This window comes from Nicotiana tomentosiformis, chromosome 12 (assembly GCF_000390325.3).
Source record: "Nicotiana tomentosiformis chromosome 12, ASM39032v3, whole genome shotgun sequence".
Lineage (NCBI taxonomy): Eukaryota > Viridiplantae > Streptophyta > Magnoliopsida > Solanales > Solanaceae > Nicotiana > Nicotiana tomentosiformis.
Window position 1 is genome coordinate 127,552,209 of NC_090823.1, and position 12,497 is coordinate 127,564,705.

At 33.7% G+C, this 12,497-nt stretch overlaps 2 protein-coding genes across 3 annotated transcripts; both read left to right on the forward strand.

The window, feature by feature from the left end:
• Positions 1 to 857: 857 nt before the first annotated feature.
• On the forward strand, positions 858 to 3,999 carry LOC104116770 (acyl-coenzyme A thioesterase 2, chloroplastic-like). 2 transcript variants are annotated; one of them, XR_011413024.1, is made up of 5 exons: positions 858 to 1,602; positions 2,146 to 2,323; positions 2,489 to 2,934; positions 3,069 to 3,193; positions 3,443 to 3,675. XR_011413024.1 is itself a non-coding variant. In XM_009627707.4 (5 exons), exons 1-5 carry the CDS (start codon positions 976 to 978, stop codon positions 3,608 to 3,610), a joined length of 1,548 nt encoding a protein of 515 aa, XP_009626002.1. In that variant the 5' UTR covers positions 858 to 975; the 3' UTR covers positions 3,611 to 3,999. The 2 variants fall into 2 exon arrangements, 1 of the variants encoding a protein (XP_009626002.1); XM_009627707.4 differs by having other exon boundaries at positions 3,065 to 3,193; positions 3,443 to 3,999.
• Positions 4,000 to 4,610: 611 nt separating this feature from the next.
• LOC104103597 (uncharacterized) lies at positions 4,611 to 5,537 on the forward strand. The gene has a single exon (XM_009611510.3). The coding sequence runs from the start codon at positions 4,658 to 4,660 to the stop codon at positions 5,240 to 5,242; it is 585 nt and encodes a 194-aa protein (XP_009609805.1). The 5' UTR covers positions 4,611 to 4,657; the 3' UTR covers positions 5,243 to 5,537.
• Positions 5,538 to 12,497: the final 6,960 nt, after the last annotated feature.

The following is a 12,497-nucleotide window of genomic DNA, read 5'->3' on the forward strand; positions in this document are numbered from 1 at the left end:
TGATGACACCCCTAATAATATGTTTATAGGTATTTAAAAAGAATAATTTAGTACTTTTCATACAAAAATAGAGTTTTTTTTATAACAATTGCCTCAAAGAAAAAAAAGTTTTCAAGATTATAATTGATAAAATCTTACTTGAGATTAGTAATGTCTCAAGATAAATTAAATGAGTTGGCTATATTATCAAACTGAAAAGGAATTATTAGAGGAATTAACAACTTTGCATCTTGAAAAGATAACAAAATAGATTTCAAATAAAATATATATATCCGAATCGCCCCATCTATCCTCCTGAGGAGGAGTTTGGTTTCAAACCCCGATTCGAACAGGAGGAGTACGCCATAACTTTCTTTTAAAAATTTAGGTCTATGTTTGAGTTACCCTTGCTTAAGCCTATTCAACACAACTCGCTAGTGAGGTTGGTATAATCCGAACAAAATTGAAATCCGAACTACCGAATTTAAGAGGATTATTAAAATAAGAAAAGAAACATTAAACATTATTCAATCTCACAACTCACATGTGATTAAATATACCCAGCTGTTCCTCTCTGAATTACAGTTACAACAGCTATTATTAGCTGTCACATCTACATTATGATCTTGTCATATTATCATTTATGCGTACGTCGGAGTCAGAATTTCAAATTTATAAGTTCGGAATTCGAATTGTTTTAAGCTACTGAGTTCGAAATTAATAATTTATATATATTTAATAAACTTTTTAAGACAAATACAGGATTCGAAACAAAGCTATTGGGTTCAGCCAAATCCGCTCCCGAGTCTGGCTCTGCCCCTGCTAGTGGTACATACATCTTTAATTTCTCCATCCAATTGTATCTCCATATTTTCTTTTCTTCTTATTTAAGCTAAGTAATATCGAAATCCACAATTCCCTAAACTAAGATTAATTTCCTCCAACTTGTATAAGCTTCTGTCATCTTCCTAATTGGGTTTTATTTTCTTTTACTAGATGAAAGCTCCAACAAAACCAGTTTGTCACCATTTTTTCAAACCGTCATCTCTTAATTTTCATTTCAACTTTCTCAAGTATGAAGAAAATGCTTCACTCTATACACTCATTTCTTATTTTTCTACTTCACAATCATACAACTCCGAAACAAAGAATTTCGTTAAGGAGTTGAATGGTGATATTTCTTCATATCCAAACTTACTCCGAAAGAAAAAATCTCAGTTTACTAACTTTCTTGGTTCATCTAACGACAATTACTTAAATACGTTCGTATCACCAGAAAAGCCAACGGGTCATAATGCGAATACCATCAACAATATTTCAATGCAATGTGATTTGATTGCTAAACCAAATAGTTTATTGTTGTTTATGCATCATTCGCCTGTGAAAAATGCAATGTGGGAAGCGAGATCGAGTATTTTTGGAAGGCCATCAATATTTGCAGTTGCTCACTCTCCTCAAAATGATTTGATTGCTAAAACACCGTTGAGGAATAGGACTAGTGTTTTATTCAAATTTTCTTCTGATTATGAACTTCGGGAACGATATAGAAATCCCAGGAATGAGATTAGAATTGGAAAGTTGGTAGAAGACTTGGATGCTTTGGCCGCAACCATATCCTATAAGGTATAGTTTATATGCTTCTTATAATCATTTTTATATGGGCGTTTGTTTAATTACTAAATGCATAGTTTAACGCGTATTTTGAACTTGTGATACTAAATATTTCATGATATTTCAATGTCAGTAAAAACATATTTTATCTATTTCAGTTTCCGTGAACCTATTATTCTTTGGGAGTCAAACAAACAAGGTTTTATTTGATCACATTTTAAGCAAATACTCATTAATATTTTGAATTATTAGTTGTAGTGACTTATAACGCTTTTTATCTAATTTCTAAATATGTAAATTTTATTTTAATAATATGAAAATTCTATGCCTAAATTCATACAAAAAAATTAATCAATTTGACCCTCGAAGGTTCACATAAATAGACAGGGTTAGAGTATTAACTTATCATATTAAATGATAATTTTAGGTAGTTAGAGTATACTTACCTCATCCTTGACCATATTCCTGTTAATTTTCTTTAATGCATTAGGAAATTAAAATCCCTGTTTCTGAAGTATCATACTCATGATATTCTGTCTCTTTTTTGCAAAACAGCATTGTTCCTCTAATGATGGAACAGCTAGGTCCATAAAACTGGTGACTGCATCTATGGAGAAGATGATTCTGAAAAAAACTATTCGTATTGACACTGATCTCACTATAGAAGGGTCTGTTATATGGGTTGGATGTTCATCTTTAGAAATTCAACTTGAAGTGAAGCAATCTACTCCAGGTAATTACTAGCTTGCGATACGTTTTCTCAACGTGTGAGCCTGATTCTTTTTCATGCACTAAGGATGTGATAAATTTATTTAGTATATAATTTGTAACGGTGTGACTCGAATTCAGTATCTCTGTCTATTCTGGTACCATGTTGAATTGTATGATCATTTTGCAGAAGCATACAATACCACAGAGTCAGTAGCTCTTACAGCAAACTTCACATTTGTGGCCAGAGATTCTATGTCCGGAAAATCAACTCGAATCAACGCGATTTTACCTGAAACTGAAAAAGAAAAGCTTCTTTGGAAAGAAGCAGAGGAAAGAAACAAAATGAGAAAGGAAAAAAGAGAACAGAAAAAGGACACAAATGGAGACAATGTAAATAGGCTGATAAATAGATTGTTGGCTGAAGCTTTGTTAGATAGAGACAGCATTCTAATAAAGGAAACTTGTCTTCAAAATTCTTTGGTTTGCCAACCTGAGCAAAGAAACATGCATGGTCAAATATTTGGAGGTTTCCTAATGAGGAAAGCTTTTGAATTGGCTTATGCAACAGCTTATTCATTTGCTGGCAGTATACCTTGCTTTGTGGAAGTTGACTATGTTGATTTCTTGAAACCTGTAAGTGCATAAATTATTACTTTAAGTATTTGTTTACGACCCACTCAGACCCCACCATATGAGATTATACTGGATTTGTAGGATACGAATATATAAATAAAATGCTTAAGTCTGAAATTTGCTGATGCAGGTAGATGTTGGAGATTTCCTCCAGCTCAAATCATGTGTTCTGTATACAGAACTAGAAAACATGTCGCGGCCTCTGATTAATGTGGAAGTTGTAGCTCATGTTACACATCCCAAACATATTTCCAGTGAGGTGAGCATATATCCTGTACTATAGATATTACTAAAAAAGGCAGCCCGGTGCACTAAGCTCCCGCCATACGCGGGGTTCAGGGAAGGGCCGGACTACAAAGGTCTATTGTATGCGGCCATATCGGCATATCCTGCATTTTTAATGTAGATATTACTGATATGCAGAATTTACTCTTTAATACTCCTTCTGTTTCATTTTATGTGGCAAGATTCAGCTAATTAGTTTGTTATTGCTCTGCTTTTTTAACAGGTTTCGAATAATTTCTACTTCACCTTCACTGTCAGCTCTGATTCACTAAGAAATGGTTTAAAAATTAGGAATGTTGTTCCTGGTACAGAGGAGGAAGCGTGGCGTGTGATCGAACATATTGATGTTTTGAGAAATAACAGAAACAATCAGAAGAGATTGAAGGAATGAGTGTAAACAACTGTTTTCTGATTGTTTTTCTCTAACGAGGAATCGAAATAGAATCAACTTGAATCCGGGACCATGCGTAATAGATTTTATAGACATACTTTACAATACGATGTACATTTATTCGTTTTGGGACATTGGTACATTGTGTACACACAAAAATCCAAGTGAATATCTAACACTCTCTTATATTGTGGATTCAGATTCACAATATAAATACTCACATACATGTGCAGCCTAAAGGTGTCAATGTGCCGGGCCCGAATATTCGAAAACCATGTTAAAATGTCAAATGATTGAACAATTTAAATTTAATAGCTTGTTTGGATGGTTGTTACCTATTGTATCGTATCGTATTTTTACTTTAAATATAATGTTTGTTTTGATTGTTACTTAAATTTTTCCGTATCGTTAAATCTATTGTTACGTAATGATAAAAAGTGTCACTTTATGTAATGACCGATTTGGTATGTTCGCGCCGTTACCTTACTTTTTTCTCTCATCTTGCCATTTTTTATTATTAAATAATTTTATTTTATACTTTATCCCCCCTTTTTATATAATAATTTAACCCCGTACGTTACTTTTCTTTGGCAATATTTCATGTTTATTCTTCGTCTTGCTTGTATGTAACATTATGAAATAACAAAAAACGATACAATCTATCCAAACATTATATACATCAAAACAATACAGTACAATACAATACGATACAACCATCCAATTAAGCTGTAAATTTGTAGCCAATCTTTTATATGTCTAGTCTTGAAAAACAAATTGTGCACCTTAATTTGGTAAAGGAACCCTTTTGCATTTCTTTGTACTGGCCAAGTTGCAATATCCAGATCTATTTGCTGGATCTAGATCCAATCCATTTGCTGTCCCCCCCCCCCCCCCCCCCCCTCATTTTTTTAAACTAGCCGTTAATCCTTTACTTAACGGTCTGATTGTCAAATACTAGTATATAATCCTCAAAACTTCAAATTTTCTGCATTACATTCTTCATACAAATTTTTAGATTCTTCTTATACAGATCACAAATCCAAACCAATGGGTCTATCAATCACCACTTCAGATTTTAAAGAAACTGAATTTCACTCTGATCATCATAGAAATCACAAAATATTCCTCTTTACAAATTATATTCTCTTAGGAGCAGCGTCTACTTGCGTCTTCCTCACTCTCTCCCTTCGGTTAATCCCGTCCCTCTACGGTGGTCTTTTTATCCTCCTCCACGTGCTAACAATCGCCAGTGCAGCATTTAGCTGCACAGCGATTGTTGCCTCTGCAGATTCTAACAAGTGGTACGGTGTCCACATGGTTGCTACAGTTTTAACGGCTATATTTCAAGGCTCTGCTTCGGTCCTTATATTTACAAGGACTTCGGATTTATTAGAAAATTTTAATTCTTATGTTAGAGTAGAAGATGGTGCAACGATCTTGAAATTGGCTGGTGGATTATGCATTTTGATATTTTGCTTGGAATGGGTTGTTTTGCTTTTGGCATTTGTCTTAAGGTACAATGCTTTTGTGGAAGGGAATGGGGGAGTAGTTGAAGTGAGTTCAAAATTCAACAGCAATTCTAAAGTTGAAGATGAGGACTTGAAACATTGGCCTTGTCCATTCCAAGTCTAAATTCAATTACTTATTATACACCAATTGAATTTAGGCATAATAGATAAACATATCCTCAAACTTGGCCTCAGCTGGCAAGTATACCCTCTAATTTTGGGTGAGCACTAATAGGCACCTCAATTTGTCTCAAGTTTGTCACTTGAACACCTCAATTTACAAAATAATCATCTAGATACCTTCAAAATTTATGTGCTACATCGGTGCCACGTCACCACTTATATTTACGTGTTCAACTTTATACAAGTTTAGGTGTCTACCCTTGCACACCTAAAGTTGGAGCCATATTTATCAGGGCCAAGTTTGAAGGCCTGTTTATTTATTATGTCTTGAATTTATTTATTCTTTACTTATGTTTGAGTTCAATGCTCAAAGTTTATGAGTTTTTATCTAATCACACTTGTTAATATACGGTTAGACTGCTGCCCCAAAGCTTTTTTCAACGACAAAGGTACAGTACAACAATAAAAGTTTATCCGCAATTGGTGTTTACCTTAAACGAATGAGTGCAAGACATATGTCTTTTATAAACGCTCTTTACCATTTAACCAATATGGTTAAGTGATATATATTCTCACTTTAATTTTTAACTACATACTAAGGTTTAGTTGTTAAGTTCTTTTGTAAACAATAAGTGCGGGTAAATATTTAACGCAATACAACGTGAGATGTGGTTTAGGCACACTAATGAAACACAAGGTGAAAATAAAGTTTGGTATATAAGTGGAGAAAGATAGATGATAGAGTTCATTATTTATTGAGTTTCGAGGTTTTAAATAGTAAATTTTTCGATTATTGAAAAAATAAAATTTATGATTTCGGTATTTTTAATCTTATTGGGATTGAATTGCGTGCTTATTATGTATAGAATCAAATTTAATGATAGCCAATTAAAGATTCGATCACTCGGGATAGGTCAGTAGGAAACTAGAAAGTATACAATTCAGAGCCGAAAATTTTGAAAATGTCAGGAGCTCAAAATTGCCTCTCCTGACCATCATTCAGCAGTTAATAAAAAATAAAAAAAAACTAAAGATTTTCCACATCACGTGATTATAAAGATGACTAGAAGACTTGAAGTAGGAGCATTTAAAAAATAGTTAACTAAATGCATCTATAGTACAAGGATTAGTCATTAATTTACTCTATATATATGGCTAAAGTTCCACTTAATTTTCAGATTATCGAATTTCTGCTTGTGGTATATTCTTAGAAAGAAAACAAAAGGGATTAAATTACATTAAGATCTCTCTTTTTAATGGTTTATGGTACTATTCTTTTCTTTTTATAATGTTTATGGTATACTTATAATTTATGCTTCTGTTACCAGAACAAGACTTTGACAAAGTAATAGAAATAATACAGCATATGTTCCTTAGCCATCTAAATATGGTAAACTTCGAATGAATTTCCTGGAAATTAATTCGTCTCACCAACCGCAGTACATCAAGCCTAGTCTTGAGAATTTGTGCAGGAAAATGAAGCACGCAAGAAAATATGCCCACTCTTAATATGGTCCTCTAGTTGGAAGATTCAACGATACCACCAGCATTAATTATGAGTGTCAAATCCCTATCTTGCCCATGAATCTTTCCACTCGCACAATTCCTATTCAACCGGAGCTTTGAAGTAACGGTAAAGTTTTTTCTGTGTAACATATTGGTCACGTGTTCGAGCGATAAAAGTAGCCAATAATATTTATATTATGTTAGGTTGTCTACATCATACCTCTTAAGTGCAAGCCTTTTGATTACTTTTAAGTATGATGCACAAAACATTTTTAATTTCTTAGAATTTAACGTGAATATGAAATGATTTGTGCACCATATCACCCTTTAGTTACCTGACCATCAGCTCTAAAGTTTTGTAAACATCAACCCTTACTAAATAGGCCAATTCGCCAATTAGCTCAAGTTTCGGGTCTCCCCCCCACCTCCACCCACCCCCACCCCACCCAACACGTGTGTGGACCAATTCATGACATATCCCTTAGCTCATGTGAAAAACTCGGATCAATTTGAGCAACCTATATAGCTTAAATTAACTGATAATAAAATGACAGCCAAAACTTCTCGCATGAGGAAGGGCGCACCCCAAGAAGGTGTGATAACAAATTTATTAATACGTTAAAAAGAATTGGGTTTAGTTAATTAGTCATGATAATGGATTTTTTTTGGTTAGTTTGATTTGATAATTAAACAAATTATGAAAGAACAATCAAACAAGTAGAAATTGACATTGAGTTGATTGGGTTAGGTTATGACCTATCGTTTAATTCAAATTGATCCGCCAATCTTGATCCAAGCTAATTTTGTTTAGACTATGATCCAATTGATTTATTAGTTCAACTCATTTTCACATGCCCAAACTTAATCGAATCTGCCCATTTGACACTCCTAACCAGAAAACACATTTCAATCCGTACATTTCATCGCCAGAATTACTATAGTCGAATAGAGTTCTTAATCCATGTAACGACCCGACTTGTCATTTTAAGAATTTACGTTCCGTTCAGTGACTTAAGGTCCTAAGTAGCTTTGTAATATACATTATGAGTTGCGTGTGTGATCGAGTTTGGTTTTTGGAAGATTCGGAATTTAATTGAAAGAACAATTCTTGTTTTTGAAGCTTAAATAAAAAGAGTTGATCGGAGTTTGACTTTTGAGCAAAACGACTCCGGAATAGAAATTTGATGATGTCAATAGCTTCGTATGGTGATTTAGGACTTAGGCGTATGTACGGATTTGGATTTGAAAGTCCGTAGGACAATTCGATGCATTTTGGCGAAAGTTGAAAAATAGAAAACTTTTAGAAAGTTTGACCGAGGAGTTGACTTTTCGATATTTGGGTCGGAATCCAGTTCTAAAAATTTGTATAGGTCTGTTATGTTATTTATGACTTGTGTGTAAAATTTGAGGTCAATCGGACTCGATTTGATAGGTTTCGGCATCGAATGTAGAAGTTGTAATTTGTTAGTTTCATTAGGCTTGAATTGGGGTATGATCAGTGTTTTAAAAGGCGTGGGCGTAAGGGAAGGCATTTTACATATGCCTCACCGGGGCGTAAGCCCCATATGTATTTAGTTTTTAATATTTTATAAAATAATATAATGACAGTAAATATTTATAAACAGGTAAAATTACATAAATATTGAAGAAAACTATATATATGTGTGCTTCATCCCCACAAAAAACTAATCAAAACAATCTATTATACGTTACTTACAAGCACAAGTAATTTGAGTCAAAGAATAAAGTTTTCTATATGGAGGAACAAAAAGGATGATTAACCTATAATTTGAATTTTGAATTTGCTGCTATGAAGACGAATGTAGTTCTCTTTGTATTTGTAAAAAAAATTAAATATTCGTTGCTTTTGGGAGATATTAGCAGACTAGCGGACAAGATAAAAAATTGAAAAAACCATGAATTAGGACTTAAATCAATAAATAAAAAAGGTCTTTACTTTTAAATTTAATACTTTTGAGTTCTTTTTTAAACCTTTTGAGTAATTACCAAACTGACTTTTGAGAATTTGGGTATTATATGAAGGACTAATTCAACAATTTTTGTTTTAATTTTGTGGTTTTAGCATTGTTTGATGTGATTTGAGGCCTCGACTAATTTCGTAATATGTTTGAGACTTGTTGGTATGTTCGGACAGGGTCCCAAGGGGCTCGAGTGAGTTTTGAAGTGGTTTCGAACCATTTTTAGGCCATTTTTAACTGCTGGTTTTTGGCTACAGCAGTGTGCATCGCAGATATTTCTGCTGTAGAGGGTTAATTTTGGAAGCTTATACGTAATCTGTAAGGAATTTGAAGATGATCCAAAAATAAAAGTTGTAGCCCTTTGAGTATAGTTTCTAGAAATGTAAACCATTCATTATTTGGATATTTGTACAGAAAGTTATGATCGATTAATCGAAGCCTGGTACTGCAGTTATTTTGCGTGACAGTGTGCATCGCAAAAATTTCTGCTGCACATGGCTGACTTTGGAAGCTTATATCTCATAATCTATAAGGAATTTGGTGATGATCCAGAAATAAAAGTTGTAGCTCTTTGTATCTAGTTTTTATAGTTGGAGTTGGGTTCAAAAGGTTATAGTTGATACACTACATACTGTCTAGGAAGAGTTTTTGGAAGAGTTTGGTATTTTGAGCATAAGCATGTAATGATCCAAAGGTCTATTTTTAGTTCTAGAGATCGAAAATCGATTTTGAGACTTCCGGGAGTTTGCTAATGAATTATAGGAATGATTTGGAATATTTGGTATAATTTCATCAAGTTGCGATTGAGTTTTTAGCACGAAACATGGGTTGATTATTTAACGAGCGAAATTTGTATTGAATTGAGCAAATGAGCTCCAAATTGAGTTTTGATTAAACGGGTAGGTTCGTATTATTATTTGTGACTCATAGGAATAAGAATCGTCGAATTCCGAGTTCGTATGAAGGAGTTAGAGCCTTTTTAGTGAAACATAAACTCCTGGTGTAAACAGTTCTGGTGCGCGCCTTTAGCGACCAGATTTGGCACTTTTAGCGACAGAAATTGGACTTTTAGCGACCAAAATAGTGTTTTGATTCGGCAGAAACTTAAGGACCAAAAATGGTCATTTCCTTCATTTCGTTTTGGATTTTTGGAGCACGGTTCTTGGAGGATTTTGAGAATTTCTTCAAGACTTCAACTTGGGTAAGTGTCCTATATCCAAAAGGGATTATATTTCATAAATCCATAGTTATATTCATCATTTAATTCGGATTTAAATGGAAGAAATTGGGAGTTTTGCAAAATCTTTCAAAAACGAAAAATTTAGATTTGGTGGCCGAGTTATTACCGAAATTTGATAAAATTAGTATGGTTGAACTCGTATTGGAATGGGTGTTCGGATTTCGTAAAAATTCTGCCGGGTTCCAAGATGCGAGCCCCGCGTTGACTTTGGTTGACTTTTTAAATATGAAATTATAAGTCGACGTTTTTGTATCCGAAATTATTTTCGATAAATTTTAATGAAGTTATACAATTAATTTTAATAGATTTGAGTTGTCTGGAGGTCAATTCAAGCAAGAAGGCAGTTTTGAAATATCGGCCTAACTTCATAAAGGTAAGTATCTTGCCTAACCTTGAGTGGGAGAATTACCCCTTAGACATTAATTCTTATGTGGATATTGTGTGATTGGAAGACGTGTACGCGAGGTGGCAAGTACGTACTTAGTTTATATGTGCAAATTATATCGGTTGAAATTCGTAGACGCCCTTATGTATTAAATTAAAAAATTGTTGGAACTTAGTATGTCCTTGAATTATCATGCCTCATTCTTTGTTTGTAGAATTTATATTTTATATGATAATTTGGTGTTATTGTCACTTGAATTTTTATGTGAATTCCGTGTATTCTTGATTTGATATTTTTCTTGGAATTAAATTCATTATGGAATCCTTATCTGCAAATAATTATTAAATAAATTTAAAATGATGCATTAATTTATATTTATTAAAATTTGGATTAATGAAGGCGTTGTCTTATGCTGAGTTACTTTTCCATCTTTGTTGTTGTTTTGAGGTTTTATATACGTTGTGTGGAGTCTTGGGCTATTTGTTGAGAAATTTATTGATTTGCTATATCTTTAGAATTGGTTGTGGTCATTGGGCAAATTGTGATATGAATTGATTATGTTGTGTTGTCGTGATAATAGTTCGTGTAAATTGTTATGTGATTTGAGTTATTATTATGAGGATACAAGGGTGGCATTCCGCTGTTGATATTATGAGGGTATAAGGGTGGCATTTCACTATGATTATGTATGCTGGGATATTGTCTGGGCGGAGTGATAAGGATGGCTATTATACGGAGCGATAAGGGCGGCTATAAGAGAGATAATGGCAGTTATGGGAGCGATAAGGGTGGCTATAGGAGAGATAAGGGTGGCTATTGTCAGGGATGATATGTGATGATGTGAGATTATTGTGTTGGTAATTTTTATGTGATGTTGTGATTTTCCTTGTGTCTCTCTTTTATATTTTGTGCAACTTGTCTTGTTGTTTCGGTAAACTTGATAATAGTCTAATCTATGTTGAAATCGTAAGCCTGTGGCTATTGTCGGCCAGATAATGTTATATGGGATCGGGTTGCACGCCGCAAAAGATATGATTAATGTTATATGGGATCGGGTTGCACGCCGTAACAGATATGATTAATGTTATATGGGATTGGGTTGTACGCTACAACAAATATAAAATGTGGGTACGAGGTGTCGGAAAAAAATATGAGGATTTTTATTATTGGCACGTGAACTGTCTGTGCAGATGATGATTTAAATATGAGCACGAGGTGCCGTGGAAATATTAAAGTGGGATGAGACCCGCGTTGTGAAAAATATAAAAGTGGGTTGAGACCCGTATTTTATGATTATGAAATGAGGTGTTACGGGGTGACTTTTATTTGAATGAATGTTATATTCGAAAGATATTTATTTGAAAGAATTATATTCGAAAGATATATATTTGAAAGAACTATATTTGAAAGATATTTATTTGAAGGAAGTACATTCGAAATATATTTATTGGAAATGATTATATTCTAGAGTTTTTTATTGAAAAACTTATAGATGAAAGGTGTATATTTTGAAGGGCTTGATTATTGGTTGTACTTGTGTTCATTATCTGTTTGAGCAATATTTATTGAGTTCTTGGTGCTTTGCTGTTTACATCACTAGTTGATTATTGTTGCTATCACTGCTATTTGTTTTCTATTACTTTTGTATACTATATTGCATAGGTTATTAGACTAGTGAGTGTCTTGACTGTACCTCGTCACTACTCCACCGAGGTTAGTCTTGATACTTAGTGTATCGACTGTGGTGTACTCATACTACACTTTTACATATTTTTGTGCAGAGCCAGGTATTGAAGATATCGGACTCGGACAAAGTTAGAGTGTGATCGCAAAGACTTAAGGTAGAGCTACTTGGTCGTCGCAGTCCCTTGGAGTCTTTCCATTTTTATTGTATTGTTAATTTCTTATTAGAACAATATTGTATATTCGGTTCTCGAGATCATTCCATATATGCAGTTAGAGTTCGTGACTCAGTATTACCAGTCTTGGGAGGTTGTTTGAATATTTTCGCCGTTGATTTTGACACTTGTAATAAATTATATGTTTAAAAAAAATGCCTTAAATTGTTATTATAATCGACTTACTTAGTCTTAGAGACTAAGTGTCATCACGACGCCTGTGGTGGGATTTTGGTTCGTGGCAATCC

Excerpts from the sequence above, each read along its gene's own strand:
- LOC104116770 (XM_009627707.4), top strand. The coding sequence starts at position 976 with ATGAAAGCTCCAACAAAACCAGTTTGTCACCATTTTTTCAAACCGTCA. Across the intron at positions 1,603-2,145 it reads CCGCAACCATATCCTATAAG|CATTGTTCCTCTAATGATGG; the intron begins GTATAGTTTATA and ends TTTGCAAAACAG. Across the intron at positions 2,324-2,488 it reads AGTGAAGCAATCTACTCCAG|AAGCATACAATACCACAGAG; the intron begins GTAATTACTAGC and ends ATCATTTTGCAG.
- LOC104103597 (XM_009611510.3), top strand. The coding sequence starts at position 4,658 with ATGGGTCTATCAATCACCACTTCAGATTTTAAAGAAACTGAATTTCAC.